Below are 13,284 nucleotides of genomic sequence, written 5' to 3' on the forward strand. Positions count from 1 at the left end.
CTTTTTTCCTAAAGCTACTGACTTCAGCATCTGTTGAACACCTTGAAAGGCCAATCTAAATCCTGTTTTGGTAGAAATTCTACATGTTGTTTACATCATGAGCTATATTTAACTGATAAAGTGAAGAAAACACATGCACACAGCATGATCTGCAGTCTGCATGGACCTTGGGCCCATTTAGCAAACAACAAAGCCAAAACTTCAAGCACTGATTCAATGTGCATTTGAGTAAATAGAAAGACAGAAAGGATTCATTGTCTTTTGATAGAAAGGGTTCATTTTAATCCTGTATCTGAAATAGTGCATTTTTCTTCTATCTCAGTAGGAAAGAGACTCCCCTTTTCAAAATTGCATGAAAATAACATTATTATTATTATTATTAGAAGACTGTTTAGCTCTTGCTCTTCAATTTTTTTATTCAGAATGTCAAATGCAATTATTAAACTCAAACTTCTAGTCAGAGACTTAGGCAATCATTTGATCTGAAGTAATTTCTATTTATGTGTAGAGCAAAAATTCTTTTATCAGGTACTCCTGACACGTATGGGTGATAAAGATAGCATGAACATGAGTGATAAAGATAGCATGAACAAGTCTTTGTGAGAATTTTTCAGCATACATAGAAAATATGCCCAATACTAGAAATTCAAATCTGCAAAGCTTTGGGACTTTCCCTTTATTTGATTAGAAAGTGATGTTTTTGTAGAAATTATCTGCTGGGTAAGGACATTTTTGCAAAAATGTTCTGCCAGCTGAATTTAGGATCTGAAGATAGTAACAATGATGGAAATAAGGATGAAGATCTGAAGTGAGGGCTGAGGCCCCTTGTTTCATGCAGCACTCAATGGCTGGATGTCAGTGCCTGCTGCTTTTCCCCTTTCACTGTGGATGAACAGGGCTGGCCAGGGGGGTGAAGCACCTGACTGGAGCAAGACAATTCTCCCTCTCTTTGCCATGTTTTGTGTCTTAGCTGAGGCAGTTGTCTGTGTTCTGCCTCAGACCTCATTCTTCTGGTGAAGCCAGAGCAGAATGGGTGTGAGCCTCTTCAGAGTATACCTGGCAAGGAGTTGGCACCTCACTGAGAAGGTGGATTTTAATTACATCAGCCTAATGGGGAAGGTGGGCAGTTCAGTTTGGGGTCATTACCTGAATGGCCACAGGGTTCAGCTCTGCCAATGTAGTGACTGTCACATTCCTGTGCCTGCAAAACCCTGGAAAAGGGATTTGCACCCTCCTCTTTCCTTGGGGCCCAATTTGTGTTTGCCAGCAAGGCCCAGGAACATCCTTGGCTAAGCAGGAGGGCACAAGCTGTGTAATTTGGAGCTGTTTGACAGTGGCAGGTTGCAGATAACAGAGATTATTAAGAGAAGTAGATTGCTTAGTTATCCTTTGCCAGAAGAAAAAGGGATCAGTTGTTGTTGCCCAGATAAACTCATCTGTCCCTTCCCTGCAAAGTTTTGAGGAAGATGAGTGTTGGGTCAGTAGTTACACAGGGATGGCAAAGGAAGGGAAAGCCCTTCTGTACAGTTCTCCTTCTTCTCTGCCAGCCTTTCCCATCCTGAGGCTGCCTTCCTACCAGAGAGAGAGGCAGCAGAGGTTGTTTGGATGGAGTGGGATGGAGTGGGGACACAGAGAGGGAGTCTGAGGGTGAGCTCTAAGGTCCCATACCACAGTGGAATGGAGGAGAGGAGGGCCCTCTCCCAGGGATGGATGCTGAGGGAGGACCTGCCTCCACCAGTAACAGCACTGCTGATCCTTCCTTGCACAGCCCAAAGTGCTCCATCCACTTCCATCCTGGTCTCCTTCCACAGCTGCCCCAACCATCCTTCCCTTGTCTGCAGCTCCTTCAGTCTCTCCAGCCCCCAGGACTCTCCCTGAGCTCTTTGTCCTGCTATTGCAGGCTCAAATCTCACACCAGATCACAAAACTAGCGGACAGTGAAACGAGCACACTCTGGTCTCAGCCACCCTTCCAGCCAGGCTGAAAGCCCCTGGGTGCCTGTGATGCAGGAGGCACCAGAGGTTTCCTTTCCCTCATCACTGTAACATCTGGCCAGAAAATGCAGGGGATGGCTGTCCAGGGGCTCTGTGGCAAAGAGCTGCCCCTCCATGAACCAGAGCAGCCCAGGTGGGTGTCACTGTCAGGGCTGTGTGCAAACAATGCAGGGTTTGGCTGGAAAAGCCTGGAGCTCTGTGTGCAGCAGCCTCCAGCTCTGCTGGAGCCCTGGGGGAAGGTCACAGCCCCTTCAGGGTGTCACAGCTTGGAGAAGGGGGAAGATGCTTCCCTGGATAAGGATGTGGGCAGTGTTCTGTCTGACCTTGATCAAGTGAAGTATTTCTGGTAAGATATCAGGGATGGGTGAAATCTCCATCCAAGGGGAAAGCAGCACTTGTGGAGTTTTGTGGTCAAACTTAGTAGCAACTGAGGAAAAAAATTAATTTACTGGATAGATCATGCTGCAATGTGATATGTCATTCACATTGCAGTGGAATTTGAAGGCGTAGTGAAAGGTCTGGAAGGTTTATGGTTTGATACAAAATAATAAACATGCCATAAGTCTTGCAATAAAATAACTGCAGAGAGAAGTGTGTGCTGTTAGAGAATTGTGAAAATACACATTCTGAGAAAAAAACCCATTTTTTACACCAGCAGGCCAGGCATAGTTTCCAATGTGAATCCTTTTCACTGTTTGGAACCAACAGAAGCAACTTAAAAATTCCCAGCTGAAGCATAAAGATTTTATTTAATACCTTTCACAATGACTGAGGGATCGTGATGATGAATTATGGAGGGCTTTTTCACTGGGAGTCTGCAACAACAAGATAAGGCAATAATCTATTTCTATGCTTGTGGACATGTATTTGGGATTTTGATTTTTCTGAATTTTTTTTTTTTTTTTTTTAGTGAGTCATGAAAGATGCATGATTCATTAACAGGTTAGGACAAACTGATAATATTGGGTCTTTTCACCCATGTCAGGATGTTATTCTGTAATTTTTAGTATTTTCTCAAGTAAGACTGCATTCAGGCATGACTCAGAAATAACTTAATAGTGAAGATATTGATCAGTGCCCTAAATCCATCTGTAGTAATTTTCATGCCCAAGAGACTGGATGATTTCTTTTCCAGTAGAGGTATGAATTTTTTTTTTTTTATTGAACAGTAAGCAGGAATTGATTTAGTCTGGAGCTAAATCACTTTTCAATATTTGGGGGTTATTAGTTTGTTTATTTGCTTTTTATTAGAGCATTCATGATTAGTAACTTTTACCATTAGGTGTGTGTAGTGAGGCAGTAGAAAGGGTGGTGCTGTGCCAAAATGAAACTGATTCAGGAAAAGGCAAAAAACCAACATGAAAATACACCCAGCACAAACCCCAGCAATGCCAGTGCAGGTTTTCTTAATTGCTAGCATAGGTAAGAGAATTTGAGGCCAGAAAAAGCAGTGTTATCCAGAACAGCAGCAAAGACAAATTTTCATTGCTCTGAGCTGCTGGCACACAGCTACTTCACAGCAGTGCTGCCATGTGAAGAAACTGCAAATAGTGTCAGCATATAAAACTAGAAATGAAAGATCTATATGGACTTGCAGCAACCTCTGTATAATCACATAGGGTCCATGAACTGCTGACTCATCTGGCAGGAGCTTTGGTGGGGATTTTCTCCCTCAATCCAGTGTTGCTCTTTCCATGTCTCTTGTCATTTTGGAGATATTGGAAACTGTGACACTGAGTAGTTCACAAAAGTCTAGGAGGACAGAAGGTTCTGTGTATTTTACAGAAATCTTGTAAACGTGGTTGGACACTTTTTTGCCAAGTAAATTTCCATCTACTAAAAATTGCTTTCCATTCACAAAGTAAGGTGATATTTTTCTGCTAAGTGTCCTATTATTCCAAGCTCTACAATCAATCTCTTTACACTTTATTTTGAACTGTGCAAATGCTGCCCAGAATTTGTGAGTGTGGCAGCTGATTGATGAACTGCAGTAGCTTTGGTTGGCCAAGTTTGTTAATGTGTGTGTGCTTCTGGCTTTTCTCACCTTCCTCTTACAGAGAGCTACGGATAGTGACAGGAGAATGGTTTTTTGAAGAGAGAGCAAAGCGCTTCAAACAATCAAATTTTGGAACTGATGTTGTCAGACAGTCAATCCTTCACAAATTCCCAGGTAGGGACCTCAAGAGTGAGATTTACTTGTGCTTTATATGTTCAAAACCTTGTTTCTTGAGTGTTTGACTTTATTCCTGACTGAAATATAATCAGTATTTTTAATTTTTTATGTGTGCCTATACAATGATTTATGAGTGACTAATATTCAGGAAGGGTAAGGCCTATATGGAAGAAGTCTGTCTATGGAGATAGGGAGCTGCTGAAAAGCTCACTGTTCAAAGAGGTGGACAGTGTTAGTCAGCTGTAAAGCCCAGCAGAGACTCTGAAAATTCATTCTCACTTTCTGCCAGGAAGTTTGGCTGTATGGAGAAATCTCAGCCTGGTCTTTTTTTTTGACTTTGGCTCTCTTATTTGTGATAGTGGTGTGTAAAAATCACTCAAATTTTCTTTTTCAACACTGAAGAAGAAAGGTAAATTTGAGCTCCTGTGCTGTCTGCTGGATCATGAGCTATATCCAGGCTACCTGGTATTCAGACTTTGCTTTTGTCCAGGTATCTCAAACAAGCTGAACCTGTACTTTTAGGTAGAGTAAATTGTCTGTCTGTCTTGGCCAAGCACAGCCCAGTGTGGGTGAGCTGCCCTGGTACCTTGCAGGGTACTACAGGACCACTGGTGTAAGAAATTGGAATTTTTCCTGAATGCTGATGGTTTCTATTCACTTAACTCCTTCACTCTGAACACAGAAGTTGTTGGGTAGTCTGTTTCAGATGCAGCATTTATGCCCAGTTTTATCCCTTAGCTTATAAGGGGCGGGACTGGTTTACTGCCACTGGAAAAAATTCATGGTGCAAACTTGCTCCTTGGAAAATACAAACCTTGCCAATATCACTGTGCTTCAGAAACTGTAAAGCTGGCAAGTGTGTAAGTTCTTGATATTATGTCAGTGGTCAGATTGGGTATTTCATTATTTAATACTTGATAGATATATTGAAAAATCTATTTAAGCCATTTTTCCCATACCTTGCTCCTAGATGAGCAAACATTTTAATTATGAAAACATTCTTTCATCCAACACAGAAGATCCTGTACATTTCAAAATTAAATTTCAGGTCCTCTGGTTATTAAATATTGTCACTGAAAAATCTGCAAGTGTAGTTCAAGACAAGAGCTGATAATGAGGAACATCTCAAGCTAAAGTTTTATTTTATTACAAAGATCCCCCAAGGCTGTTTCATTATCTGTTTTTGTAGGTTGTTTGACGTGCTGTGTAATTTGTGCAGAAGTTCACTTTTTATTTATTTTCTTTCTCCCTCCTCTGCAGACACAGTTTCCAATACAGATGATGAAAGGACATTCAAAAATCAACACCAGGAGAAAGAAGAAAAACCAGATGTACCAGTCTGCTCCACAAATGGGCACAAATCTGTCTTTAGCAGACCTAGAAAGATTGGGTAAATCCTTTGGTTTTGTTGTTGTTGGGTTTTGTTTTGGTTTCTGGGTTTTGGGGTTTTCTTTGACAACTGATAAATCTAAAAACAGCTGGATATGGTTCGATAGATTTTCTTTTGAGTTTTTCCAGTCTTCCACATCAGCCTCAAACTTCCCAGGATTAGAAACTTCATTTAAAGGCATACTTACTATAACTGGATTGCTGTTTCCTGGAAAATGCAGCAGTAATTATCCTTCAGCTGTAAAGGTAGCAGAAAAAACAGACAATTTTACTTTTGTATTTTTCTTGTTTCTACTCAGAAGTCACAGAGTGTCCTTAAAGGCAGGCTTGCCAGAGAAGAAAATGCAAAAAAAAAAAAAATATTTGTAGGAGCTGGTTTTTATGTGCATTGGTCAGTTTGGCTCCCAAGACAAGTTTTCCTTGGAGCTTCCAGCTGTGCAAGTACAGCCTAAGAGTGAGTGTGTGACAGTGAATAAACAGAGCTGCTGCTGCTCATCCTGCAGGATTTAATCCCAGTTTGGCTCTGCCCTTTTAGGGTCATTCACTCTCAGGGGACTCAGGCAGCTGCATTGATTATGTGGTTGCACAGGTGGTGTCTGGACCTAGCTGGAGGCTATTGGGTGAGTGGGAAGAAAACCTGAATGGAATTTCATATCATGGCTGGAGCCTCAGTGGTATTTAAAACTTTGTTTCTGTTGAAAGGAAGAGCATATTTTTATCAGGCATCCTAAAGATAAGGCAGGTGGATGCTTTCCATGCTTTTTTACTTCTAAGGAGAGATGAGCATGGAATTACCTGCTCCAGTGACTCCTGAAATTAACACCAGTGATTTATCTCTCTTTAATATAGGGAGAAAGTGCATCAGAATGCCTCTGGCCTCTCAAACTATGGTGAAGAAAGAACCAGCCTAAGGAACCCTCTATAATAGACCTAGATTTTCCTCTGAGTCATACTAAGTGCTAGCTATAGCAAGATGGCATTAAAGTTTACTTTTCTAATCCTCCTTCCATTTAAATCCTTTAGGCAAACCAATTAGTCATATTTCCTCACAAGAAACAATTGTTTTTATAATTATTAATAATTTTAGTACTTCTGTTTCTGTTTGTGGACAGAAGTGTTTTTGGTGGTGACATTCCCCTCAACAGAAACCTAATCCTACAAAAATTTGGCTTGCTTTTCTGATATATTTGGGGGCCTCTTTTAGAAATATTTTATTATTGTTCCTCTTCCTTGCTTGCTTCCTCCTCCTTCAGGTTTCACATTCTGTGGGATGTATCTCATGAGTGGATTTGTTTTAGCAAGGCTCTTTTGGAGACAGCTGCTACTGACAGTGTAATGGGATAACTTTTCAGTCTATTATGGTTTGTAAGGTCATGAGGAACACCATCACTTTGCAAAATTTCATTTCATTCCTTTCTGTTCCATTAAGCCATGTTTTGTAGGACAAGGGAGTGATGTTATGTTTTTTTAGGAATGGCATGTTAAGGGCATTTGATGCATATAATTCTAGAAATATTTAAAGAGAAAATACATGTAGCATAATTTTCTAGAGAAAATACACACACTTAGTCAAAAATACTTTGCTAACTATAAACATCCTCCCTCCCCCCCCAAAAAAAAAGAAAATATTAATTTTCACAAGGGCAGTTCTGGTCCTAAGCTCAAATGGAAGGAATGATTTAGTGTTTTGGTGTCTTAAAATGCAGTTTATAGTAAATACAGTTTTTCCCCCAGGAACCAGTTTCATAGCCAGACTTGGTGCTCTGTTGACCTTTATATTCAGAGCTGTCTGTAGGTTAAATGAAATTACTGGACTGTGCGCATCACAACTTTGAAAATCTTTTATTCCCTGTTGTCTACAGGAGGGTTATCAGGGCAGTTACCAAAGGAGAAATCACATTTGGAAAGGATGAAGGTGAAAGGAGCACAGGCTCAGAGGCTGAAAGCCCCGGTCTGCGAGGAGGCAAATCAGATCTGAGCTCTGAGAGGTGAGCAGAGTCCGGGACAGCCCCGGCTGGGACCGACCTGGGGCATGTGCCAGAGCCCTGGGCTGCTCTGTCTCTTTGCATGCTGTCTGAGGAACAGAGCTTATGTTCACAGAACAAACAGAAAACACCAAAAACCACCCAAAAAACCAAAAAATTATCTCCACTCGTCTTACTCTCCTCGTGTTCAGCTGGTGACCGAGGTCAGTACGCTGGTTTTGTTTTCTGGCTTTTGATGGATGAGTTGTGTTCATGTTACAGAACTGAGGCTCTTTGGTTTTCCTTACTAATGAAATGTTAATTGATTGTAATTTATGTTTTCTTCTTTAAAGGCTGTGTGCCCTTCTCTTTCCATGACTATTGTCCCAGTTATTTTATCATTCTTCTGGGCTTAAGAGATCTTAGCCAGTGCTTCTGATGGCATTATAAAATTCCAAGAGCAACATTCCTGTCATGTCCTACCTTCAAAATGAAACCAAAACACAGCTCACTGTTCCCGTGTTCAGCTGGATACCCTACACTGGATATAGGCCCACATTCTTTTCTCAGGTGCACACACCTAGAAATTTTACAATTTTAATTGAAAAAATATTAATAATTTGCTGTAAGTTCTAATAGCAATTTCCTGTCTCTAAACTAGTGCTTCCAAAGAGATATGCAGGAACAAAAGATAAGTAAAATCATGGAATTTAGTATGCACATAGATAAACCTTCTTGTTCAAGCAAGAACTTGATTCTCTTTGTTACCTACAATTCAAATCCCAATTTCTAGATCTTCTGCAATATGCCTTATGCTGATGGTGACAGTCTTCTTGATTTCTTGTTGATAATTTGATTTCTTTTTATTTTACACTGGGTACTGCAGCACCTACCAGCCAATCCAGCTTAAAAGCTAGTTTTATTTAATCCTTCCAGTTCACAAATTTTTTTTTTTCACTAAGCTTATTAGACCTTCTCTATCCCAGCAGACTCATACCTGAATTCTATGAGACTAGAATTAGAATTTTTGCTCATTTTCTGCATTTTCATTGAATAGACATGAGTGAAGGATCTAAGAGACAAAACCTCAGGAATCTGGTGTCCGTGCTGCTTAATGCTGAGGTTATGCAATATTAGTAGCTTTCTCTGAGAGTTTACCAGGATAAGGACAAAGGGATGCTTGTGAGAGGTCTGTGCAGCTCTTTTTGAGTGCCAGACTACAAGAAAGTTATCATGCACTTAACCATAAATGAAGCAAAATAATTTTGTTTGGGTAGTGGAATTCAGCACCTGATAGACTCTCTGCACAGATCTAGGAGTGAAGACAGCTTTTATGTTTGATTGCCTTGCTTCACTTTCACATAAATAATAATTTTCTATCTGTTTCCCAGAGACAGAGTGCAAGACTTGTTAAATTAGGGGTATTGAGTCATTATGACAACTTCTTCTCTACTTGCCATCTCATTCTCACCTAGTGAAATTGGTGTCCTGTGTCAAAGCCCAGAGCAACATTGTCAAAATTGGTAGTATTTCACCTACCAGCAGGGAAGCCAAGAGGGAATTCTTGTTATTTTTAAATATTTCTGTTTAAGAGAAGATGTATTGAGATGGGAACAGGGAAACCCAGGCCATGAATTCACCCCTTCTCCTGGTTTATTTCTATTCCAGCAAAAACATTTGCTGCTGAATGCTGTAAATATTTTTGCTGCTGAATGAATAGGAGGCTGCATCAGGTCAGGATACTTCTAGGAGAAATAGTGTGGGAATTAAAGGGTCATTTACACAGGCACTCCACCCCACTGCACTCAGGTCTCTTCTACCACGAGAAGCCTGGCATAGTCACAAAACCATTTTTCTCTTGTCTACTTAACATGTATAAATTGTGTCAAATCTCTCTCTAGTAGCAGACTGAGATAAGAACTAAAGACACATTTTAAAATATTTTTTGCTGTTTAAAAAGGTTTAAAAAGTGCAAAAGATTACCCTTTCTAACCCTTGTTGTTCACATGGTTACCAGCATTTTCTAACAGAAAATGTTCTGTGGAAAAATTTTCACCTGTTGTGATGTTAGACAGAAACTAGGGTCTGGTTTTCTGGTCACAGATGATTTTTTTATCACTTTTACTAATGTGAAATCTCCAAGAAGACCTTTTCAAACCTTCCTAAACTTCTACATTGTTTGAAATAGTCTGGTTTGTGTCTAGAGCCATAACTGGACACCAAAAAAACACATTACCAAAAAGCCACATAGAAAGAGGACAATGAACAAGTGGGTGTTTTTCTGCAGATAGATAGATAGATACACAGATGGATGGATGGATGGATGGATGGATGGATGGATGGATGGATGGATGGATGGATGGATGGATGGATGGATGGATGGAGACAGATACACAGGGATTTTAGAGTTTCTGGAGATAGTGTTGGCATTAAATTGGCTGTAGAAGTGTCCAGAGGTGATATGTTACTGCAGTTTCCCTTTACACCAGTGGCACAGCCTGGTAGGAATGACTGCAGGAGCTGTCTCTCCTCCTGCTGGATGTGATTGCAGTGTGGATCAGACAGGGACAAACACAGCTCCTGCAGCCTGGACAAGAGCTGCCCATTTGGGCCATCTGCAGTTCTGCTAGAAGCACTGACAATACCTGTAGGACTTGTATGTGTAAAGCAATCTTAATCCACCTTTGCCTGTGTTTTTTCTTTCCAGGTGATCCCCCAGCCCATCAGGGCCCTGTTACTGTCACAGAGCTAGCACAGCACTTTCCTTGCAGCGGTTTGCTAAGTGAGCTGCCTGGCTTTGCTCAGAGCAATAACCCTTCCCTCCTCTGTCTCCCCTGCAGAGGCAGCACACTCTCCCTGGGCAGCAGCAGCGCAGGGGCTGCTGCAGGACATGCAAGGGGCAGAGGCAGCACTGCCAAGGCTTCCCTGGCACGCTCTCCCAAGCGCAGCATGACCGCGGATTGCAGCGGGGTAAGGGCAGCGCTGGGCTGGCTCCGGGCACCAAACGGGGGCACTGGGCTGGATCTGCCCTGGGAGCTTGGTTTGCAGCACAGCAAGGGCGTGTGCTATCCACACAGTCTTTGAATAGAGAGAGATGTAGTTCTCTATCCCAGGATTTTTCCTGGGGAAGGCAGTGAGAAAGCTCAGAGAGAGAAGAGAAAACAATTCTTATCTCTATTGGCTGCACCTGCTGTTTGGCAGGTGTGGAATGTGTTATGGAGATTGTTCACCAAAAGGGATTTGTTAATTGGACTCTGCTGATGGTTGTTTGGACTGATTGACCAGTTAGGTCAATGCTGTGTCATGACTGTCTGAAAAGGTCACGGGTTTTTCTTTAGTACGTTAGTAGTAGAGTTTTAGTGTAGTATAGCATGTAGAAGAATATAGTATAGCTTAATAAAGCAATTGTTGAGCCTTCTGAAATCATGGAGTCATTGCACCTTATTCCTCTGGCTGGGGTTGACCCTGCATCGATAAGGATGAGCCTGACAGAGAAAGTCTGATTTCTGCCTCAGTTCTGCTGTGGAGATCCCTGCCACAGCAGAGCTCCTTGTGCTCTTATCAGTGATGTATTTTTTGGTTTGGCAGGCGTTTCTCTTTTGCCTAAAAATTGCTGTGGATGTCCAGCATTAGCTAATGAGTTACAGATTCTGAGCTGGGAGGCACAAGGGATGGGAATAAGCATTTTTTGGCACTTTGGAGCCTTGAGTAAGTGCTGTAAAATAAGGATGTGACTTTCAAGCATGCACAATCTAGCATTCTCCCACTGACTTCTAAGGGGAATTTTGCAAGTCCAGCACTTGCAGAAAATCAGGCCAAACTGATTTTAGTTTTTTTCTGGATTTCAACACTGGGCTTTGCAAAAATTATTCCATAACACAAAATGTGTGATAAACACGTTATCAGAACAATTCCTCTCACATGCTGCTAGACCTCTGGGGGTATTTACCATTAAAGTTTGGAAAAAAGGTAGAACAGTGCTTAGATCAGAGCCCTATTGAACACATCAATTTTCTTTCTAACTTCCAGATACTTGGTCTAATATGTTGTCTTTCCTAATAAAAAAATAAGTTAGTGTATATGAAGAGAAGTTTTGGGAGCTGTAAATAAATGAATAGTTGTTTCATTTATATTCTTGTCAGCACATTGACTGACTTGTTTTCAAGTGCATTAGATTTGTTTGAAAAATCCATTTAATTTAGATGGAGTTACGTTATTATCTTTTCTTTTACAGGTAAGCAAGAGGTCATAATGATATCAAGGATACTGGCATTATTTAATTAGTCCAGGTGCATTTGATTAGTCCAGGTGCATTTGGTTTTGCTCTTGCTGAAATCATTATGCTAGTACAAAACCCATAGGTTTTGTCTTTTCTTTCTTTTTTTTTCCTGATTTCTGAGCTGAGTGAGCTTCTAATAGATTTGAGTGTTTCTTTTCCCTGATACTTTACTCTGATTCTTCAGCTGCAAACTCAGAATGTAAGCAAGAATTTCATCTTTGTGCTAATTTTATGCATCATCAGTGCTAAGCAAAGCAGATTAGACTGGAATATAAATATATTCAGTAATAGACTGGATGTTAAAGGGGTTCTGGAATCTAATAGAAATTATGCTTTTATAAACTTATATTTTGTATTTATGGTTTGTGCATTTTTCCTCTTGGGCAGGACACAGGCTTGGAAAATGGCATGATTATTCCAGCAAGTGAAAGTGTACCTGAAGATTTAGTAAAGAAGCACTGCAGGAAACCATCTGGAACACCTTCCATTGCAGTTTCTAGGATATCTTTGTCATCAGGCAAGTATTAAGTATTTTTCTTCTTTCTGGCAGCCTTTATTATCACAGGATTATGCCCATTCTTGTCACTCCTTTCCTCTTGTTCTTAAAACATGTTGAAAGACCAAATGTTAGTTTCATAAACTTGTTCATTCTGAAAACACTTTCCTTTTACTAATCAAGTCCATACCCCTTCACAAGTTTTACATTAAAAATGGGAATCCTTACCCCAGAAACATTGGTACAACATCATTTTTAGGTAAATCACATTCTCTTAGAGTTGTTACAAGATTTCATTCACAACTGCATGTTGTTCAGTCATTCTCTGTGTGTCTCCCTGTATGAAATACTACCTGCATATAATATTACTTTGCTGCTGCCATTACATTTCACCCACTTTGCCAAGAAGCAAATTTGGGAAACAATTTGTGGTCAGAGAACAAGTCCCTCACACACTTCTTGTCTGTTCATTTTTATATGTGATGCTCTGAACGAGTCAATCCATCTGTAATTTACCTCATTTCATTGGAGGCTGGTTGGTAGAAAGGGCTCACACAGGAAGGTGCTGTCACAGCCACTCTGCAGTAGTGGATGGAAATCCTCTTTTTCCTCTCTGAAATGGGAAGCAGGAGCATCCTGCACTCTTCTGCCTCCCCCAGGCACTCAGTCAGCCTCCTGCAGGGCTGATGGGGTGGGTCTGGGTGTACAGGCTTCTCTCTGAAACACAGCAGGACTCCCTCTACTGCAGCTGGATTTAGCCCAAAGCAGAAACCCAGAGGTGCATCCCACAGAGCTAATCCAAGGAGGCAATGTTCTTTATCTCAGACATTTCAGCTTGAAAGTGTCAGAGTTTCCTTGGGAATATTGTCCAGTGCAGCTCCTGGCAGAGATGTTACAGATGGCTACTTATGAAGTAAAAATTCTCCTGTTCCTGCTGCCTTACAAAATAGAAGCTTTCCTGGTAGATAAGAACTGAGCTCCTGTTACCA

General features: G+C 41.0%; 1 protein-coding gene across 1 annotated transcript in view; it reads left to right on the plus strand.

Moving 5' to 3' along the window:
* SYTL5 (synaptotagmin like 5) overlaps nt 1–13,284 on the plus strand; it is a 49,392-nt gene that overhangs the window by 16,070 nt on the left and 20,038 nt on the right. Inside the window, exons 3-7 of the mRNA XM_030233947.2 lie at nt 4,052–4,164; nt 5,428–5,557; nt 7,419–7,544; nt 10,361–10,490; nt 12,187–12,316. Of these exons, the coding sequence (XP_030089807.1) occupies nt 4,052–4,164; nt 5,428–5,557; nt 7,419–7,544; nt 10,361–10,490; nt 12,187–12,316 (629 nt within the window). The remainder of the gene's footprint in view (nt 1–4,051; nt 4,165–5,427; nt 5,558–7,418; nt 7,545–10,360; nt 10,491–12,186; nt 12,317–13,284) is intronic.

Source organism: Serinus canaria, chromosome 1 (genome assembly GCF_022539315.1).
Source record: "Serinus canaria isolate serCan28SL12 chromosome 1, serCan2020, whole genome shotgun sequence".
Taxonomy (NCBI): domain Eukaryota; kingdom Metazoa; phylum Chordata; class Aves; order Passeriformes; family Fringillidae; genus Serinus; species Serinus canaria.